The sequence below is a fragment of the Chaetodon auriga genome, chromosome 19, assembly GCF_051107435.1.
Source record: "Chaetodon auriga isolate fChaAug3 chromosome 19, fChaAug3.hap1, whole genome shotgun sequence".
Lineage (NCBI taxonomy): Eukaryota > Metazoa > Chordata > Actinopteri > Chaetodontiformes > Chaetodontidae > Chaetodon > Chaetodon auriga.
In genome coordinates, this window is record NC_135092.1 from 22606107 (window position 1) to 22627500 (window position 21394).

The following is a 21394-nucleotide window of genomic DNA, read 5'->3' on the forward strand; positions in this document are numbered from 1 at the left end:
AACAATGAGCTGCAGTCGGTGTGTAAAGGTCACAGGGATCAGCGCTGGGTGGAGGTTTTAGTAGAGTCTGAGTCGCTGGTCACGTGCGTCAGTCGTCTCGCTGGCCTGGGATCAGCCTGTGTGTATAAGTACGTTTTCACGGCCGCACCAGCAGCTGAGCCGTCTGTCATCTTATTTGTGCTCCTGTCCTTCAGCGCTGCTACAAGCTAACTGATGCTAACACGCGCGGCTAGCTGCTACCTGATGACAGAGAATCAGAACAAAGGAATCCACATAAAATGTCTTTTTCTTCTTCGTTGGTGTTGTTGCTAATTAAACAATAAAAGCAGAATTAAAGGCTCGTCTGGATCCTGTGTTTACAGCCGTCACATGAGACGTAAGAAAGTACATTTACTCAACAACAAATTGGAAGTACTTGTACTGCAGTATTTCCACTTCAGGCCACTTTCTGCTTCTGCTTCACTACATTCATCTGCTTCAGCTTCGACTTACTTCACGGATTAAGATCATCGCTGTGACCACAGTTCTGTTTTCACAACGTTTCCAAAGCAATCGATCAATCCATCAATCGATCATCGATCGACGGAGAAAATGATCAGCAGATCGATCCAGAATGAAAAGAATCATCAAATCGAATCACAGCAGACACAGGGGAAACTTTACTGCACTGCAGTACTTTTACTTCAATGCATCAAGTACATTTCAATGATTATTTATGTTCAATGTAGGACTTCTACCTATTTTACTGTGTGATATTAGTACTTTTACTGCAGTAAAGGATGTGTAGTACAGGTGTGTAGTACAGGTGTGTAGTACAGGTGTGTAGTCAGTGACACACTGAGCAGCACACAGCAGCACATTGACATGTTCATAAGTGGCGCCCCCTGGAGGCAGACTGAAGGTTACTGAAAACAGATCACAGAAGAACATCATGTTTTCATGTAATTAAATATTATTGGTCATAAATATTTTATCCCTGTTTTAAAGTCAAGAAAGCTGAAAGTGATTTTATTAACATTTAACTTCTTTCTCTGCATCGTCAGTGTGTGACGTGTTAACGTGACTCCTGTTCTTCGTCCTCTAGAGGCAGAAATTCATGTTCAAGTTTCCTTTGTTTCCATCTGAGCTAATAAAAATTCAATCTTTTAATCCCCTTTCATACATCTGAATACACGTATGAGATTAAAACGTTTTTCATGTTGGCTGAATTCAACCTCCTGGAAAAAACAAACAGACGAGTGAAGCTCATCCATGACGGAGTTTATTGGTTGAACAGCAGGAGGCGGAGCGAGTGTAACGTCGTACAGTACAGGTGTGAACGTAAACTGGAAATGTTGAAGAGTTGTGTCCCGAACCAAATCTGATCCCTGTGTAACATGTAAAGCAAAGACTGATGAGGTCAGCACGGAGGTCAAGTCACAGACCAATCAGACACCGACTCATAACTTAAGACCAGGAAGTAGACAGAACCAAAAAGTTAAATTAACTTCCTGGAGAGGAGGATGAAGACGGTGCTGTCTCCTGAAGGTTAAGAGGAATACTAACAGACACACACGTCTGTGACGACAGGTCTCTGGAGGTTAGTGGGGGAGCTCATGGGCCACCAGTTTGTAGTGGGCGCCGCAGGACGGGCAGCGCTGGGGCTCGCCCTCGTGAAGCCAGAACCAAACCACGGCCGTGTTGTCTTCTTCACCTGCAGACAGGAATTCAGACAGCTGAGAGGAGAAACTCTAAAAGACGTTAAGAAGGATTCACATCGGTGTGGGACGTCTCGTCCACCGTGTGCGAGACGGTCCTGGACTCTTCTCATGGAAACGGTTCAGGAAGCGACCACATGCCGCTCCTCGGCAGGAGTTAACCCTAACCAGCAGCTCGTCTTCATCACCGAAGTCTTCTCTACAGTGAAACTGAAAAATACACGTCTGATCAGTCAGTGAGGGACGGGCTCTCTGCCGCCCCCCGGTGGACCACCGGCCTCAGTCAGGAGCTCATTACTGCTCCGAGGTCCAGAAGGCGGTGAAGAAGAAACCCTGAACTGTGATCGTACTTCAGTCCAGACGTCAGTCAAAGCAGAGGGACGCTGGCGGCTGCGTGGGCGAGTGAGCGGACCTTCGCTTAAACAATCAGACGTGTTTTCTTACAGCGTGTTTCTACCAGAGAAAAGACGTGATGAAGACTGACAGCTGGCTGGGCAGACGCACGTCTGGGTAACGTCCCGCTTCCCCGAGCGTCTCCATGGGAACCATCCAGCTCCGCCTCCCACATACAGTGACTGTGACTAACTGAAACATGAAGACTTCACTGGTTTTGACTGATGTTCGAGGGCTGAGGGGGAGTTTGCTCCTTTGAGCTTCAGCTCCTCATCAGTCTGTTTCAGGTTGAATTCTCCTCCTGTGAATGTTCTTCACTGATGCTTTGCCTCTAAAAATAAATGCCTGCTACAGTCTGAAGACGTGCATCTCATCACGTCAGCATCTCACATCTGATCCCAGCAAAGGAAGACTGGATCCACCTCAAACACAGGCCGAATTTAAGCTTTGGATTCAATTCAACAGCCTCTGCAGTAAAGTCACTCATCCAGTCACTCAGACAATGTTTAGGACTTCAGACAGATAACTCACAGAGACATCCCACAATCCTTTTGTTTGTGACGGACGGGACGAGGTGGGGGTCCGTCTTGGAGCCGGCGTAGTCCCTCGGCTTCATCATGTTGTAGGGATCCTGCAGGAGAGGAAGGTCAGGTCAGGTGAGCTGACAGTCTGTGTCCACAACACCACAATGAAGTAAAACCTCATCTGAGTCAGAACTCAGGAGGAACGCTGAACGACGCACAGGATACTCACAACGCTACCATGTACTGCTACTGAGTACTTCTACTTCAAGTCACCATTATGCAAATAAGACACAGTGTCAACGTGCACTTCTCTTTAATCCAGTTCAGTTCAGAGCCTTCTCTATTAAAACAAGGAAAACTTCTAATTTAAACAGTGGAACAAACAGAGAGACAGACAGAGAGACAGACAGACAGAAAGACGGACGGACAGAGAGACGGACAGACAGAGAGAGAGAGAGAGAGAGAGAGAGAGAGAGAGAGACAGACAGACAGACAGACAGCCAGACAGAGAGAGACAGACAGAAAGACGGACGGACAGAGAGACGGACAGACAGACAGACAGAGAGAGAGAGAGAGAGAGAGAGAGAGAGAGAGACAGACAGACAGAGAGACAGACAGACAGATGGACAGACAGCCAGACAGAGAGAGACAGACAGACGGACAGAAAGACGGACAGACAGACAGACAGACAGATGGACGGACGGACAGACAGACAGACAGACAGACAGACAGACGGATGGACAGAGAGACAGACGGACAGACAGACAGACAGACAGACGGACAGATGGACGGACGGACAGACAGACGGACTGATGGACGGACAGAGAGACAGACGGACAGATGGACGGACAGACAGACGGACTGATGGACGGACAGACAGACAGACAGACGGACTGATGGACGGACAGACAGACAGACAGACAGACAGACAGACAGACAGGGGTCCATCTGTGACCGTCGATGCTCGTTACTCGGAGCGTTCAGGGACTTCTCGGCAGAAAACAGACATTTGGTGTGTTAAGTTTTCCAGGCTGAGATAAGTGAAGTTAATTTCCCAGTTTGTCCCACAGCACAGCTGCTGGGAGAAGATAACCAACTCCAGAGGAACAATTTACCAGCTTTGGATATTTCTTATCTCCTAGAAGACTAATTACAAGAAAGCTTGTGTGAAATCTCTGAGCTGGAGGACGGAGGAGCAAGAGATTCTGATGATCAACATGGCCGTACGTCCACCTCCTGCAGCATATCTGGCTCACAGCGACAGTCGCGTGGACGTATTGATCGACGTTCAGGCTGTGATCGTCTCGTGAGCTGAAGCGTATGTGGTCGAACTCGTACAGTTATCAGCGGAGTCGTTCAGGTGTGTTCACGTGTGATAAGGCAGTAAACCCAAACGACTCGTCACCTCATTTCTATTTACCCCAGACTTCATGTGGGAGCAGGTGTTCATCGACATCCAAACGCGGCTCAGCGTAGGGCTGGGCGATATGGCTGAAAACTGTATCACAATATCAGTGTTTTATACCAGTCGATATCGATAATTATTGATATTTTTATGACCTATTTAAAACAAGGAGCAGGAGATAAATACATGAAATTTAAACATTTTCATTTTAAATTTAACCTTCCTCTGATTATAATCCCCTCAGATATCAAGGCAGAAAGGAAAGGAAATGTCAACACAAGCATGGAAAACACTCACATAATAACTGTCAATAAAAGTCTAAAATCACAATGAACACTCAACAATTATATCTAAACATTAAGGTGCAAAAATAAAGAATACGTAACAAATGCTTAATAAAGTCTAACAAAATAGTGCAAAGTGTAAAAATGTAAACACAGAGAAACCTGAGAACGTTTTTCTGCAGGTTTAGTGACAGGACGTTCACAAGCTGATTCATCTTCTGGAGAATAAAGTGTTTTTAAATATGTGCAATGTTTTATAAACATAGGAGAAATTAAAATAAACTGAGGTCGACTTTACATCTGTAACACAGAAAACAAATGACAGTCTCAGAAAAGTACTTTTGGTCAGATATAACATTGAGGTCAAGCACATGTAAGAGATTTTTATAAGCTGTCTTCTCCACAGAGCTCAGCGGAGCACGTCTTTATCTATGTGATACCACTGCCTCCGTTATGTCTTTGTGCCTTTTAGATGATTGGTCATAAGGCGCTGAAGCAGAGCACCTCTGCATGGCGGTCTGCTGCTTGTGTGGTGCTGCGGTACGGATGTTGTTGGACGTTGGCGAATACGCTGCGCTCTGAAGGGTGAGCGCGGCGAAGGTGGTTAAACAGTTTGTGGTATTAAACGGTCTTGTGGGGACGACGCTCTTACGTACTTTACCGACCACATTGGTCTGACTACGGTCCGACTTACAAAATCCAAAAAACTGCCACACTGACGAGCTGACGTTCCCTGTTTTATCGACAATGTCTTCGCTCGCTGCAGCGCTCACTTTCTATTTCTCATCTCGCTCCTCGCGAAGAATCAAACACGAGGCAACATGATGGCGCAACCGAACGTGATACTGTTACATGATTGGCTGTTAGCGTGTCACTCCCAGTTATCAGTGATCACTCCCTACGTTGCTAGGTTACCAGAGAGCGAGTGCCTTTGTTCATGCAACCAACCTTGCTTATTATCAAATGTTTTATCGAACGCATTTTTATTGATATTGATTACGTGTCTATCGCGAGACATATCGTTATCGTTTTATCGCCCAGCCCTCGCTCACCGTTCACTTTAAAGTGGTTCCCAGGCATCAGCTTATACTTTGAGTGACTAACAGAGGTCTTTGTGGTTTGTGTTGTCAGATACTTCAGAGTTTGAATCTGAAGTGTTTCACTTAACTTGTCAATCTCCCAAGTAACAGCAGCGCAGCCCTTTTCAGCTCTTCACAGATCAACAATCAACCCAGCTGACCTTGACGGACACCCGGTAACTGTTAGAGCCGAGCCCTGTCGACACGTGAAACATGGTTTGCCTTCGCTCTGAACCAGACTGGATCAGTGATCTTACCGCTCCGTCCTTCAAGGCCGTCATGATGACCTTCTCCATTCCGGTGGCTTGTTCCTCATCAGAGGGAATCCCTGAAAACAAGTTAAAACATGTCTGACAAAAGAGGCAAAGGCAACAAACGAGGAGTTTCATTTCACAACCTTGCTTTAACGTTCTTTGATTTTCATTCATCTGTTCTTCTTCTTCTGTTTTATATTAATCACGTAGTCCACAAAGATTTGTAAACACTGACTTGGTGAATGTGCATATTACAGTAGAATCCTGTTTTTGGTCATATTCAGGATATACTGTTTACATGGACTGTGAGAACCCAGATTCTTCATGTCCCTGTGTACGTGGTTCTGACAGGATCCAGGTTCCTGATCTGTGTACAGTCTGTGTCCTGACTTCGTCATCAGGCTGGATCAGGTGTTTACACGCCGCAGTGTCCCTGTGTGTTTCACGGTGCTCCAGCTAGCTCACCCACATGTCTGACAACAGGACATGATGTTTACATGTCCAACAACCAGAATACACCTTAAACCTGATCATAAGCTGGACACCAGTGTAAACACACTCACTGTGGAAAATTCATTAACGACATGAGTTTCTGATCTGAGGGGAGAACAGCTAACTTGCTAACAAGCTAGCCAGCTAACTGATTAGCAATACGATACCATAAATACTAACTTACTGTTGCTTTGGGTAAGCATGTTCATTCTACTACTGTGGCCTATGGCTCAAGTTAACTAACCTGATTTCCATGACTGTACTAGTTATTCGCATGGCTAAGTTATGTGAACTAGTTAGCTGTGACTACGTAGGGTAGGTAGATAGACGGAGACTCCCAACTGAGTTCGCTCACGGACGCGTAGCCCCAGGTGGTTTAGACGATCTATCCCGCCGGATTATATTTCACGTATTATCATATATATACACTGCCCCCTGATTATATTTCACGTATTCGTGTCATTTATAGCATATATTATGTATTGGCACACGTATTATTTCTTAACACCACTCCAGTAAGAATAACACTACTGGATAAAACGACGGCGGAGTATGCCAGTCGAAGCGGCAGTAATGCCAGTAACAGGACGTTCTTGGCCAGTAATAGGACTGGTTTGCTAGTCCGGAGTTGTTGTTCGCTCTTTTCTACACGCATAAATTGTCGGGAGTTATAGAATCTACACGCATAAATGGTCGGGAGTTATAGAATGGTCCGGAGTTTTCGTTAGCTCTGCGGTACAAGTTAGCAATGTTGTTAACGGAAACGGAAAGAGGATTTATCCACCACTTGTTAAAACGTAACGACAAAGTCAATTCATAGGCTAATGGTCATACTGTAGGTGTATTTGAAACAATATGTCACTAATTATATGTCAAATACACTTGTACGTAACAAAAAACTAACATAAAAAAAGATAACTAGCTCCGTTATATGTCGGTGGGCTCGATAGTCTGGCTAGCGGGAGAGTGCCGACCGGGGATAGTCCCGCGTTGGGGTAGACAATCAGGGAATCGGTAGGGTACAGCGTCCGTTCAGAGACACTGAGCTAACAGGCTAAGGTTTCCGTGTTTTGGTCAATATCAGTTAAAAGTAATGTTTGAAAAACTGCACACGCTCCTACACTTTTCACTATTCATTAGAAACAAACACACGTTACCAAAATGCATTTGTAGGCAACAGTGACTTTGTATTTACTGAAAGTCACGTTTGACCTCTCGGAGCTAACAGAGCAGCACTGCTAACACCGCTAATGCTAAACAGCTAGCTTGTCCGGAGGTCTTCCGGCTCAGCTCGCCGCGGCTTAACTACCTTTTGAAAATATATTTCAGCGGTCTTTCAGACTTGAAAGCTCGTTGCTAATTTCAACCTCACCTCCAGCCGCCATGCCGCGGGTCAGAGCACGGACCGGGGCAGCCCGGCAGGTAGTTGCGGCTCTAAAAGCCGAGCGGAGCAATAACCTTGCAGCCATTTCTTCTTCTTTCCTGTCAGCTGAATCTGGTCGCACGCTGATGACGTTTGAGTTTATAGCTGCGTCGCTGGGTTTGACTGTCGTTTTAAGGCTGGAGAAAGTCTGTTTAAGTTGATATTTAATTTAGAAATATTCTGTGCACTAAATTTATATAAAGGACAGTAGACAAAATATTGAACTCAGGATCAGTTTTATTGGGTAAGTCGATTAAAAAGACTTGACACCAGTGGCGGTTCTAGACCAATTTCACTGAGGGGGCCTGGCTGGGGCCAGGGGTTTTGATAGAGGGGCACATTAAACCCGCAGCAAAAAAGACAAAGATTCGAAATCTTATTTGACTTTTTATTTTCATAAAACTTGTTAAACCATTGCAGTCATAACGTTACAGTGACGATGAAAAACAGTATAATAGTCACAGTATTACTGAATTAAGTGCTGATTTTTCCCAATTTTAAAAGGCAATGTCTTATATATTGTTCCTGTTAAATAAACATTAAAATAAAAAGGGATATAAAAAAAAAAGTTACACACAAAACATATAGTGTTCTTTTCAACATCACATACCTGATGGTCCAGTGCTTGTAGATGCACAAATATTCTCTGTCTGTGTCTCACACTCCGCCTGTATCTCAGTCTCAGCTTCCTCACCCTCAGGATCTTCATCTGTCTCTCTTTGCTGCTCTGTGCCCTCTCTCTGAAAATCAGTGTCTCCCATGTCCTCTGACTCTCCCTCTCTGGCGCTCTCAACTTGCTCCTCTTCAGCTCTCTCACCACCATCATCTGGCTCTGTCTCAATGTCTGCATCATTTTGTGTCTTTTTCGTGTAGAAATAGGACGTAATGTCCTTTTTTCTCTTCATTTTTCACTACAGACAAAAAGCAATTAAGAGGAATTACACTTCAGCAACCCTACTGTTGCGGGCTTGCTTGGTTTTGTGTTGTGATAACGTACGTTAAGGATAGTAACTAACGTTCGCTAGAACCATACAATCACCTTAAGATGACATTAACACCTGGTGTTCTGGCAGGATGCTATTATAATTCATAAAGTTAGCAAACAACATTTCTTTACCAGAAGTCTTACCTTGACAGTGTAAGATCGTTCGTCGTTGTGGTAATCTTCGGACTGCTTCACATGTTCGCGCTCATTTTTTTTCAGTGGTGCAGCGCACTAAAGGGTCCGACTAGAATGTTAAGCCATGCACTTTAGTTCCACCTTCGACGTCGGCGACTCGGCGCTACTGTATAATCTACGTTCGGAGGGGGGGCCACAGGGTGGTCCAGAATCAGTGCTACAGGGGCACTGGCCCCTGTTGGCCCCTCCCCAGAACCGCCACAGCTTGACACCTGTTCCTCGTGGCTCTCAGTGTACTCACACTGTTTACTTTTAGCTTTGTTCATTGAGAGAAACTTTGTCCTTGCATTGTATGTCAACATATACTTGGGCAATAAAGTTGATCCTGATTCAGATGTATTATAAGCAGGGTTCTAAATTAACACCCGCCAACCCGCCAAATGCGGGTTAAAATTCATATTGGCGGGTGTAAATAAAAACTTACTAGCCAATTTGGCCGGTAATGCATTAGGCAATCATGTCAGTCAGAGCCGCTCTACAGTTCTTGGTCATTTGTCTCCCGGACAGTCCGTCCTACATTTCCCATGAACACGGTCGTAATGCTACGTGATGACGTACAAGACGCCCATTGGCTGTGCGCAGGCACACTATAGTTTGTAGTGCAACCGGCGCGAGAAACCACGGAAACACAAAGAAGAAGAAGAAGAATGAACGGCGGCGTGTAATAGGAGACTGAGCTAGCTAAAAGTAAAAAGTAAAGTTAAACTAAATGCGTGGTTGGGACAGACGTCTGGGGGGAGAAGAGGAAGGAGGCAGGGGATGAGAATGTCGACAAAGCGTGCGAAACGAAGAAAAGAAAGTTTAACGCTAAATGGCTGACAGGTCGTGAATGACTTGTGTTTGATCACGAAAATGCCGTCATGTTTTGTAGCGATTGCCGCATGTACACGAAAGAAAAAAACAAGACGAATAATTTTGTGGTGGGGACTAATAATTTTAAAGTCGAGGCAGTAAAGGACCATGAGAGTGCCCGAAGTCATCAGGAGAGCCGAAGGAGTCTGCAATACTGACTGCTGCACTATTTGTGTTTTCTAGTTGTACAAACATATATCAATTTATTACCAATGCAATTTTTTTGCAAGTGTTTAAGTCATGGCTGTTACTTATATGTATTTCTTATTAAAGAAGGAAAGCAGGAACACTTTAAGTTGAAAGGAAAAATACATTTTATTAGGAATGTAATGATACTAAATACTTACTGGAAAAATGTCTTTTATAAAATAATAAATCTGACAGCATTTTTTATTTGTATAAATTAAATGTTTGCACTTTCTGTGTATATTTTGTTTCATGTGTTGTACTTTCTGTGCATTTTTCAAAAATGATCAAATGCATTCAGTGGCACTCATAATCTCTCTTATTTTCACCGGGAAAAAATTTGGCTAGTGGAAATTCTGATTGGCTGGTAACTTTAGAAGGTCACCAGCCACATTGGCTGCTGATCAAAAAAGTTAATTTAGAACCCTGATTATAAGTGTACCTAATAAACTGGCAACTAAGTGTAAAAGCCTCCACAAGGTTTTCCCATTGTGCAAGTTAAAGATCTTTCAGCTCTCACACGCCATCATCCAAACACAGTTGAACAGCTTCTTCCTCATGCAGCTACAGCTCAAACTACACCTGAAAACACGAGGCTAACCACACAGAACAACGCTGCCAAAATGTCTGGGAGAAAAAGGTCCAAAGAGTGAAAGACATCCACAAACAGGAGTTCAGAATCTTTATTGGTTCAACAGGAGAGGAAGTGGAGCGAGTGTAACGTCGTACAGTACAGGTGTGAACGTAAACTGGAAATGTTGAAGAGTTGTGTCCCAAACTAAATCTGATCCCTGTGTAACACGTAAAGCAAAGACTGATGAGGTCAAGTCACAGACCAATCAGACACCGACTCATAACTTAAGACCAGGAAGTAGACAGAACCAAAAAGGTAAATTAACTTCTGACAGAGGTGTGTAGGAGTTAGTGGGGGAGGTCATGGGCCACCAGTTTGTAGTGGGAGCCGCAGGACGGGCAGCGCTGGGGCTCGCCCTCGTGAAGCCAGAACCAAACCACGGCCGTGTTGTCTTCTTCACCTGCAGACAGGAAGTCAGAGCAGGTTAGAGCCAGCCGTCAGCAGAGTCACATGACAGAGTTGAAGGACTACACTTCCATAATGCTGCAGCCGTGCTAGCAGCTCTGTGAGGTCAATGCTAACACGTTCAGCAGGTATAATGTTCATCCTCAGGGAGCATGACGGACAAAGACGATCTCTCTGATCTAACCAGGTGTTTATGTCATTTCACAGGTAACTCACAGAGACATCCCACAATCCTCTTGTTTGTGACGGAGGGAACGAGGTGGGGGTCCGTCTTGGAGCCAGCGAAGTCCCTTGGCTTCATCATGCTGTAGGGATCCTGTCGGAGAGGAAGGTTTACTATCATTACTGAGTAATCGTTACAAATGTGACCCGTTCATTAACCGTTCACTTATTGATCCGGTTGTTGATTGACTGATTGATTGACTGACAGGTACAAAGGACAACAGACCACAGACAAACGCTAGTTGGATCAATGCTCTTACCGTTCCATCCTTCATGGCCGACATGATGACCTTCTCCAGTCCTGTGGCCTGTTCCTCATCAGAGGGAATCCCTGACGAAGGACCAAATGATTTATTGATTTTATGGCTCCACAATATCTGAATAAATTTCAAATAATTTTCTAAAGACGTTTCCTGGAAAAAGTTAATGTGACTTGGTGCTAATGTTCATGAAAAGATTTATTTCTTTAGCAATTTAAACCCAAGAAAACATTCATTGATTATTGGAAACATTTTACTATTAATTGTTTGAACTGAATGTCTACCTGTAGACAAATTTCACTTTTTTCACATTTAGCAGCAAGAAAATGGAATTAAGTGGAAGTGTACCAGTTGACCACTGTCTTTATTAACTAGCACCAAATTACACATCAATTACACGTTCATTTTAGTTAAGAAAGGTATTACTAGGAAGTTAGGAACAATATCATTGGATATTCTTATTAATACAGTTTCAGACACATCGTCCAGCTGCCATCAGATGCACCGAGCGTCTTCGCAGATGAGGAAACTGAATGTTGATGGAAATTGTGTCATATTTGAGCAGCTAAATTCATCACATATAAAGAGATAATCAGTTTTAAATATAAAATAGTCCACTGTATTATTAGTGTGCCGAACTGAAGGAAATTTCGGCCTAATTCTATGGTTGACATGTCCTTGTTTCATGAGCTGTACAGTTCAGATGACACATGAGTTCTAATTAAATTCCCAGATTTTTAAACGAAGTTTGGTCTGATTATCACGGGGGCAAACGGTCTTCCGCTGTCTGTGGTTATCTGTCCCGCTCTTTTATATCATATTCCCTCCGTCTCTTGGGATTTAGGACTCGGTGTTGGGTTCGTCCTCACCTCCAGCCGCCATGCCGCGGGTCAGAGCAGGGACCGGGGCAGCCCGGCACGTTGTCGCGGCTCTGAAAGCCGAGCGCAGCAGTAACCTTGCAGCCATTTCTCCTTCCTCGGTGTGTGGTGGTTAGTCGCGGGGATATGACGTCACATTAACAGAGAATTTCATTAAAATGAAATCTTGACACTGTTTTTTTTAACCGATATTTTATTATATAACTGATAAGTGGAAAATATTGTTACTAATTGTTTGATGTTCATCTCAAGTTATCAAAATAATAGTATTAATAATGTTGCACACACTCACACTACCAGAGGAATGACATGTTTATTGGGATTTTTACAACAGTCTATTAATGCAGCGATGGTAAACAATGAGAGACAAACCTTTAACAAGACAGAGACAAACAGATTGATGTAAGAGACAAGAGACAGGGCTTTTCAAACATGAGCTGAGTAATGACAGCTACAGGAGCTCCACATAGTTGGCGGGGAACATCCCATAATGTCCGTCAGGGCCGTAACCTCTCCACCAACCCTCATCCACCATCTCGATCCCCGTTATAATGTCGTCAGGGTCAAAGGTGATCTCAGTGTCGTCCGCTGTGGAGGAGACGTGACGGTGAGACAATAATACATGTACAACATATACTGTGTGTGTGTGTGTGTGTGTGTGTGTGTGTGTGTGTGCGTGTGTGCGTGTGTGTGTGTGTGTGTGTACATACCAGCCTGGTAGTCATACAGAGCTCTGGCAGAGAGGCTCTGTCCACTGGGCTCTGTACCGTGGTCTTCATCCTAAACACAGACAGAAAAAGAAATGAAGAAGAAGAAATGCGTCTTTGCCTTTCAGGAAGTGAATCAAACGCTTCGATTCAACAACAGCGGCGTGGACTCACAGCGGAGCTGTGCTGGTGAACATCTTCATACAGGTCCTCCTCCATCACGGCGGGCTGTGGTGCCTCGTAAACATCATCCTGAGCTGGACTTTCCTCTGCAGACACGTTGGTCCATCAGTGCATCACAAATATCATCACTAAAGGTAAAGTAATTCCTCTTTGGGGCGTTCTTTGTTTTCCAGGAGTATTCACATCCTTTACTCTAGTAAAAGTACTAATACAACACTGTAAAATACTCTGGAATAGTCAAAAGTCCTGCAATCAAAATGTCATTTAGTACGTAACGATAATCAGAAAAATGTGCTTCGTGTCGTTTTCTCCATGAATCGACTGATTTTTTGGTTTGGAAACATTCTGAAAATAGAAATGTTCAGTTTACTCTAATTACTGCAGTTCACGTCCCACCACTGCTGCAGCAGATCAGATGTTGAACACATCATTAATATTATTAGTGTGTCATACCTGGAGCAGCTTCATCTGCTTCATCATCAAACTCATCGGACCACTCCTCCTCTTCAGTGTAAGCGGCGTCTGAGTCAGCGACAGAAACACAGAGTCTGGGTACTCACACTGAAGTATTCAGATCCTTTACTACAGTAAAAGTACTGATACCACACTGAACATCTGTGAATCGTGACTTTTCTCCATCCCATAATAAATAGTACTGTAGACTGCAGCTACCTGGATGTCAATGACAGACGAGATGAGCAGTGGAGTCAGACAGAAATGAGTGCGTATACACAGAGAGAAGTAAGAAAAAAATCAGACATATGAAATAAAAATAAGAACTAAACACAAAATATTAAACTCCAAATTAAAAGACAAGCAGTACAAACACACAAAGTACCAGTAATACTGCAGTACAGAGGTGTGATCAATAACAGCATAGTGTACAAAGTACATGTAAGAGTAATGACACCAAAATAAAAATAAAACCAAAATCATCATCATCAAGTGATAATACTCAGTTTGTGTCTGTGTTAATATAAAAATATGATATTTAATGTAATAAAAGTGTGTAACGTGAACATAACACAGTATGAGATATAAAATATGAGCTGAAATATGGTAATATGACATTTACATGATACAGTACAACAAAATATAAGATATTAGAATTAAAAAACAAACAAACACAAAATATATAACAAAGATAATAAATATTCTATGTGTAACTAACGGACATCTACACCAAACATTCATTCAGCGCTGTCTCACCTGCAGCTTGAACAGGTGAGCCTGCTGTCTCTGGTGGTGTAGGGGAGACAGCTGCAGCAGGTGAGTGAGACAGCACAGGTGAGGCCGGTAACACAGGTGAGGCAGGTGAGACGGGTGAGAGCGGGGGCGGGGCTGCAGCTGGACGATACTCAGGCTGCTCCTGCGTTTCTCTCTCAAAGGATTTCTGAGACAGAAACGGACTCTGCAGCTTCCCTGAGGGCGGAAACATGAACGTGATGAATCATCGTGTTTCTTCTTCAGGTGCTGCTCACGCTGGATTCGTGCTGTTTACCTGGTCTGGATGCAGCCGGAGGCGGTCGGCCGTTGGCCTCGAAGCTCTGCTCCCTCTGCTTGAACACGTCTCTGGGATTAAAGGACCTCTGAGAAATCAGCAGTTTGGCCTCCTGAGAAAGACGGCGAGAGATTAAAGGGACATTAGAGCAGTTCAGCCTGACTACTTCCTGGTTCAAGATAAAAAAACAATAATCAACAGCTGCTTTAATTAGACCCAACCTACAAACAGAATGAGGACCAACACGTCTGAGCAGCAGCTCGTCACACTTTGAAACGCCACACGTTAAAAACATGACGTTTTTAAGATGTTTTTGATTCTTTCATTCATCCATTCATTCATTCATGTACGTGTTTCAGTCTTACTCACGTTCGCTGTCTGCACCGACACGGCCGAGCCGATGCCCTTCGTCTTGTTTGTGTTTTCTTCCTGGTTCTAAACAGACACATGATGTTTATTTTAGATTTGGACCTGAAGACACAGTCGTCCACCTTCAGTCTGGACGTGTCTCAAACTGAGATGGAAACGTTTATTTATGTCTGTTCAAACGGTCACTGAGTTAGAGTCAGCCTCTCATGACACGCTGGACCCCGACCAATCAGAGCTCATCATCTTTCACCACCTGTGTGATGTCACCAGGAAGGAGGAGCTACTGACCGACTTCCAGGAACAAGAATGTAAACAAACATGGCGCCTGGAGCGGTGTGTGTGATGAGGGCTGAAGAAGAATCGACCTCTGTGTCACAGCTCCAACTCGCAGCATCAACATTCCTCCATCACTTCACCTTGTTTACAGGTGAAGAGGCTCTGTGCTCCTATTGGTCAGCGTCACCAACACGAGAGAAGACAACAAACTTCTGACCCGTTCGTCTGTCGGGACGTCACGGCGTCCAGATGAAGACGTTCTTGTTCCTGGAAGTTGGTCCCTGGCACTTTCTTCTCGATGACATCACACAGGCTGTGATAGACGCACGCTGTGATTGGTTGAGAATAAACGTAACCAACATAAAGAAGGTTTTGGGGAACGAGGCCGCATGCAGCTTCGGTCCTGGTTCTCATCAGCTTCAGGGTCCAGTTCTTGGTTCCTGTGATCACCTTTGGAGCTCTGCAGGCTCACACACCTGCCTACATCAGAGATCAGTATCTCACCCACACCTGTCTGATCATCAGGACACAACCTCATCGCTACGACAAATACCGAGCCCAGACCATCCGTTAATGAGGAAACGTTCTCTGAGGCGTCCTCACCAGCCGCCGCTGCTCTCTCTCTCTTTGCTCTTCTTCTCTCTGCTTCTGATACATCCTGAAACGCCATGAACACAGAAAGCACCAATCAGAGGCTTTGATTCTGTGTGTGTGTGTGTGTTGTGTGTGTGTTTGACGTACTTCTCCTGTTCAATCTGCTGAGCTCGCTCCTTCGTCCTCCTCTCCCTCTCCTTCGCCTGCTTCTCGTCCATCTCCCTCCTCTCCCTCTCCATCGTCTGTCTCTCCTGCTCCAACCGTCTGCTCTCCTCCCGTCGACGAACTTCTTCATCCATCTGAGGAAGACAGAGTATTTTTACACCAAACAGAACGACAGATACTCCGGCTGTGTACTCAGATACTCCGGCTGTGTACTCAGATACTCGGGATGAAGATGAAGACAAACCTGCGCTTGGACCCAGAACTCGTCCTTTTTGGTGAGCTGAATTTCCTCCACGGCGTTGGTTTTCCGATACACAGAACCCTGTTACACCAGAGGAAGTTGTCATTAGTGAATGATGGTCAAGCACACACTTTACAGCGTCGTCGCTCGTGTGTGTCCCCTCACCACGGGGCCTCTGGGTGCGTCTCTGTATTCTGTTTGTTTGTGAAAATTGAAGTTGGCCCCGGACGCTTTGGCCACTTTGTCCAGGATGGCGTCTGGTTCCACGTCATCCTCTCCCCGAGCGTTGATGGTCACATGGGCTCCCTGCGATCACAGACGTGTCAGAGCCAATCAGTGCGTCCCACACATCAGCCCCAGCTGGACTTTGTGTTCACTGCTGATGTGATACTGTTAGCATGCTAACAGGCTAAGCTAAGATGGCGAACATGGTAAACATCAGCATGTTAGCATTGTCACTGTTAGCATGATAGCATGCTGGTGTTAGCATTTAGCTCAAAGAGTAGCTGCCTCACAGACCTGCTGATTACAGCTGGAATAAGAAATGATGAAGATGAAGATGAAGAGCGAACAACACAGCAGCAGCTCATCAACAGACGAACACACTCACCTTCAGAAAGTTGCCCATGGAGCTCACGTGGTTTGCACACAAGCCTTTTCGAGAGTCCTTCACACCTTCACCTGTCTGTGGTGTGTGTGTGTGTGTGTGTGTGTGTGTGTGTGTGTATACATGAACACACACAGGAAAGACAAACATACAAATAAATAAAGATGTCCTGAGATCAGTTCCAGAGGTTAAAGTGTCACCTCACTTTCAGACAATCATAGAAGTACAAACATGTGTGTGTGTGTGTGTGTGTGTGTGTGTGTGTGTGTGTGTGTCTCACCCAGTTTATGAGGACATATTTGGGCAGACCAGAGTTGGGGTCCTGGACACGACAGAAAGCGTACATCACCTTTCCACTGTTCAGATCCTCCACCATCTCCTCTAACCCACCATCTCCACACACACACACACACACACACACACACACGTCAGTCAGGTGAGTCCTGATGGTTGTGATCTCATTCACATCAGTCAGAAAGTTTTGTTAACTTGTATTTTTCAGGTCCGTCACGCTGTGAAATCAAGACTAAATTCACTCTTATCAAAACTCAGTGTAATTAGGTGAAAGTAACTGAGTATATTTACTCAGATTACTGTGCTTCCATTGTTTCTCCATCTTGTGGAGGAGTCTCTGAGTTGTTCTCAGTTTCACCTCTAACCTTCTCACATGGGTAAAAACTGCAGATGTAAAATCAGCAGGAAAAGAGACAGATTATCTGATGACCCCTCAGATTTATCTGGCGACCCTTTGGAGGGGCCCGGGCCCTAGGTTTGGCCCCTGCTGACCTAATCTAGCTCACAGTATATGAGGTATTTAAAGTAGCTCCACCTGCAGCAGCTCCAACAGTAACACGCTGCTCTGACACTGAAGCTTCAGTCTGAACAAACTGATGAAGTCACAGAATCAGAGATCAGACACAGGAGATGTTTTACTGCGCAGTATTAGTGTACTTTTACTGCTGATACTACAGTAGTGGTAGATGTTACCTCCTTTTCCTGCCAGGCGAATGTCATTGCTGTTGCCTTCATAAGTGAACAGCACCCTGAAGACACACACAGGTTACAAACCCAGAGTGTTATTAGTGCACGTGCCTCTTCTGACAGATCATCACAGGAAGTGAAATGTGTCTCAGAGACAGAGTGAGACAGAGTGAGACAGAGACAGCTCACCAGTTTGTGTCCGACTTGCCGTCCACCACTTCTTTATAAGCGGCCATGAGCGCAGCACCGTTCTTACTCAGGTTCACGGCCATTCTCCTCCAGTTTCTTCATCCACGGTTCAGACAGGCTGCCAGTGATCCAGCACACACCGAGCTCCGAAGAGCTGCTGCCGCTGCGCTCTGAGAGGCCTCCGCTGAGGTCAGACGGCGATCCTGGAGCTCGCACCTCCGCTCGACCACAGCAGAACCGCTCTGGTTTATTCGCATTTCCAGAGCAGCTCAGTGTGTCGAACCGGTCGGGGGACAAGACGGAAACCTGATGAGCCACATTCTTGCACAAGTTACACACCTGTGAACCTGTGACTGACGCTCATTCATCCATGAGCATGAGCGCATGAGTGTGTCTGAACGACAAGACACACATTTACTCAAGCTATTCCTCTACACTGAGCAAGGCTGTGAAACAGTGAGTGCGTGCGCGTGTGCGTGCGCGTGTGCGCGTGTGACCTGGATGCCAGAAACAGGGTGTGATCTATTTGTGATGATGACACAGAGGAGGAACGAGTGCAGCATCCACCTCAGGACAGAAGAATTCTTCAAACAGAGCTTTTGTATTTTTGCTTCCAGTCTTTAAGCTAAGCTAAGCTAAGCTAAGCTAAAAAGCATCAAAATCAATCACCTTCTTCATTAACCCACAATGCACCGCAGCAGAGCTGATCTGCAGATGTCCGGTCAGCTGGCTTCTTTTACTCCACATCAGCAGATTTGTCTCAGTCTCCGACGCTGACTCGAGTGACGTCATTGGAGGACACACAGCTCCCCCTGAGACGATGAAGACTTCAAACTTTTTATCACACGTGCAGTGAAACATCTGTAAACTGACCCTGGTGTTTACCTGATGAACATCTTCACTCATAACACGACTTTTAGAGAGGAGAAGAAGACGTTTCAAAACGGTGAAAATATTCCTTCATTCATGTTCAGGGTCTCCACTTCAGACGCTCTCCAGTGGAAAAGCTGTTTATGAATATGAGCTTTAATCAGGTTCCACACACCTGTGGTACATGTACCTCACCACTAGAGGGAGTTTCAACATAAGACATATTAAATACTTCAACCAGCAGGGACAAAAAGGACAAACGGGGGAAGCAGAGCTTTCACCGATGCTGAAACTGAAGTGTCTCAGTGTCTCTCTGGACCTCACAGAGAGACACTGAGACACTTCAGCTGATCCTGGACAGCAGGTTAACATCCAGCCTGTGTGTGTGTGTGTGTGTGTGTGTGTGTGTGTGTGTGTGTGTGTGTGTGTGTGACTCATGTCCAGCTCACACACAGTCTGATGCCACACCTCTCGTTCCTTGTTTAACAGTGAAGACTACAACTCCCATGATCCTACGCTGCTTCCACACAGATCCAAACTCACCGAACTCTTTTCATTGTGTTGTTTTCTGGCCAGCAGCACAAGTTCCATCCAAAAACAGTAAACATCAATAAACTGAATGAAATAAACATGAATTTAAACACACATGCGCGCGCGCACACACACACACACACACACACACTCCCCTCAGTGTGTGAGGCGGGCTGATGGTCCTGTTAGTAATGAATGGGTGATTGATGGACTGAAGCTCAAGAGCAAATTGTCCCCTGGGGCTAAGCTCCCTCCCCCGCCTGTCCTCCCCCCACCTCCGCCTCCCGCCTCCTCCCCCGCCTCACTTTGCCCCCCCCCCATCCCTCTTCCTGCGTCTCCTTTCTTATCTGCTGGGGCTGTCACAGGTCCCATTAACATTCCCCTTCACACCTCTGCTCCTCCTCAGCTGCAGCAGGAGCAGATAGAGGAGCGTGTGTGTGTGTGTGTGTGTGTGTGTGTGCAAACACACGCAGACAGCCGAACGTTCACGCCCACCTCATGCACTGATTGGCAGATGAGGTTTGAGCTGACCTGAAACAAACCTTCATCCTGAAACGTTTGATTTCTCGAGGAAACACGTTTAATGTGGAGAAGAGGAAGAAGCCCTGGATCAGAGTGTCTTCACTGTAACCACAATCTTCATCATCTGTCACCACAGACAATCTAAAAACACAGATTTCTAATCCTAAAGACCTCCAGAGCTGGAACAGTCAAGCAGCCCCTCCGTCACACGTGATTGGATGGTGTTGTGGAGGTGGTGGAGCTCCAGGTGCAGACGCAGAGCAGCTGTCTCCTCCAGCTGCCGATGAGCTCACTCCTCAACCATCTCACCAACATCTGACCCCAGTGACACAGAGCCAGAGGCTCCTGCATCACGTGACCCAAAGTCCAGAGGACGAGCATCACCCACATCCTTTGCTTCAGTGAAAGTACAAATACTACAACATGAAAATACTCCATTACAGGCAAAAGTCAGACTCATAGTACTGCATCATGTGTTATAAGGATGTGTCAGCTTTGTCCTAACTTTAAGTGTCAAATAGATACAACGATGCAGTTTTCCCCTCTGGAATGTGGAATATGTGCAGTAGTTGAGTAAAAGTACTTTGTTAGTTTCAGGCCTGGAGGGTGTTTGTGTCGATGGAGGAGTTTGGAGATGAAGAGCAGCTCTCGCCCTGGGAGGCGTGTGTGTTTAAACAGGGAGAGTTTGGCTTTGATAGACTCATTTCCTCTGTTTCTGCGCTGTAATGAGCTTTAAGCTGTAAACACACACACACACACACACACACACACACACACACACACACACACACACACACACACTCTGCCAGTAGCTTATTGACGGCTGTCGGTTTGATGAGTCAGCGAGTGTTTCTGCAGTGAAGTTGATCTAAAATGAAAAGGACATCACAGGCTTTTATTTTGAAGGATACAGGCTGTCATGTTTCCTGTGTTTTTACCTTGTCAGCCTCTTCTTTTTAAGCTGTGCACATTGGCTGGGTTTCACATGGAGGCTGCACACCTTTCTAAAATGGGAGTTTATCACATGAAGTATTACAAGCATTTTATTTTTACTGGCTGCACTTCCTCTTTGGCTCCGCGGGAAAGTACTCGTCTTTTGGTTGTAAGTGTGAAGCGAAGTTCCTTAAAACACACAGAACATTGTGTTTTAAAGGAGCAGCTTTATTTCTTCTGTGTGTTGAAGTGTCGTGCTAACACGGAGCGTTCAGGGACCTTACGCTGCCTTCAGGTGTGCAGGACAATCTGTGAAGGTCCTGTGTCTTCAGGTCCACTGTCCATCACTTCAGTCCACATCGTACAGTCTTACATTCATCTACTGGAGACCAAACCTACCACAGCCATGACAGTGATGTATGTTTTGAGGACCATGTGGCCCCGCAGCCTGGAGCTAAATGTCATTATTCCTTCAGTGTCCCTGCTGATATTTGTCCTCTGACATGTTTCCAACACACAGGTGACATTTTGGCTCGGCGAGGACGGAGCGTTGACTT

At 45.3% G+C, this 21394-nt stretch overlaps 3 protein-coding genes across 3 annotated transcripts; all 3 read right to left on the minus strand.

Annotated features, from left to right (window-relative positions):
* Positions 1 to 1239: 1239 nt before the first annotated feature.
* On the minus strand, positions 1240 to 7631 carry LOC143338009 (cytochrome c oxidase subunit 5B, mitochondrial-like). Its single transcript, XM_076758084.1, has 4 exons — positions 7501 to 7631; positions 5640 to 5710; positions 2622 to 2721; positions 1240 to 1693 (listed from the first exon to the last, which is right to left on the minus strand). The coding sequence occupies exons 1-4, from the start codon at positions 7595 to 7597 to the stop codon at positions 1581 to 1583; spliced, it is 381 nt and encodes a 126-aa protein (XP_076614199.1). The 5' UTR covers positions 7598 to 7631; the 3' UTR covers positions 1240 to 1580.
* A 2807-nt stretch (positions 7632 to 10438) lies between these two features.
* On the minus strand, positions 10439 to 12278 carry LOC143338010 (cytochrome c oxidase subunit 5B, mitochondrial-like). Its single transcript, XM_076758085.1, has 4 exons — positions 12160 to 12278; positions 11291 to 11361; positions 11025 to 11124; positions 10439 to 10803 (listed from the first exon to the last, which is right to left on the minus strand). Exons 1-4 carry the CDS (start codon positions 12254 to 12256, stop codon positions 10691 to 10693), a joined length of 381 nt encoding a protein of 126 aa, XP_076614200.1. The 5' UTR covers positions 12257 to 12278; the 3' UTR covers positions 10439 to 10690.
* A 189-nt stretch (positions 12279 to 12467) lies between these two features.
* LOC143338094 (drebrin-like protein B) lies at positions 12468 to 18310 on the minus strand. The gene is made up of 15 exons (XM_076758259.1): positions 17982 to 18310; positions 17799 to 17854; positions 17092 to 17204; positions 16815 to 16889; positions 16370 to 16510; positions 16208 to 16285; positions 15946 to 16097; positions 15808 to 15862; positions 14929 to 14994; positions 14560 to 14671; positions 14268 to 14480; positions 13512 to 13580; positions 13050 to 13144; positions 12879 to 12948; positions 12468 to 12756 (listed from the first exon to the last, which is right to left on the minus strand). The coding sequence occupies exons 1-15, from the start codon at positions 18062 to 18064 to the stop codon at positions 12620 to 12622; spliced, it is 1515 nt and encodes a 504-aa protein (XP_076614374.1). The 5' UTR covers positions 18065 to 18310; the 3' UTR covers positions 12468 to 12619.
* Positions 18311 to 21394: the final 3084 nt, after the last annotated feature.

Excerpts from the sequence above, each read along its gene's own strand:
- LOC143338009 (XM_076758084.1), bottom strand. The coding sequence starts at position 7,597 with ATGGCTGCAAGGTTATTGCTCCGCTCGGCTTTTAGAGCCGCAACTACC. Across the intron at positions 5,711-7,500 it reads CCGCGGCATGGCGGCTGGAG|GGATTCCCTCTGATGAGGAA; the intron begins GTGAGGTTGAAA and ends ACTTGTTTTCAG. Across the intron at positions 1,694-2,621 it reads AAGGATTGTGGGATGTCTCT|GTGAAGAAGACAACACGGCC; the intron begins GTGAGTTATCTG and ends TCCTGTCTGCAG.
- LOC143338010 (XM_076758085.1), bottom strand. The coding sequence starts at position 12,256 with ATGGCTGCAAGGTTACTGCTGCGCTCGGCTTTCAGAGCCGCGACAACG. Across the intron at positions 11,125-11,290 it reads CGGCCATGAAGGATGGAACG|GATCCCTACAGCATGATGAA; the intron begins GTAAGAGCATTG and ends CCTCTCCGACAG. Across the intron at positions 10,804-11,024 it reads GAGGATTGTGGGATGTCTCT|GTGAAGAAGACAACACGGCC; the intron begins GTGAGTTACCTG and ends TCCTGTCTGCAG.
- LOC143338094 (XM_076758259.1), bottom strand. The coding sequence starts at position 18,064 with ATGGCCGTGAACCTGAGTAAGAACGGTGCTGCGCTCATGGCCGCTTAT. Across the intron at positions 16,286-16,369 it reads ACGCACCCAGAGGCCCCGTG|GGTTCTGTGTATCGGAAAAC; the intron begins GTGAGGGGACAC and ends CTGGTGTAACAG. Across the intron at positions 14,995-15,807 it reads AGAGAGAGCAGCGGCGGCTG|AACCAGGAAGAAAACACAAA; the intron begins GTGAGGACGCCT and ends GTGTCTGTTTAG.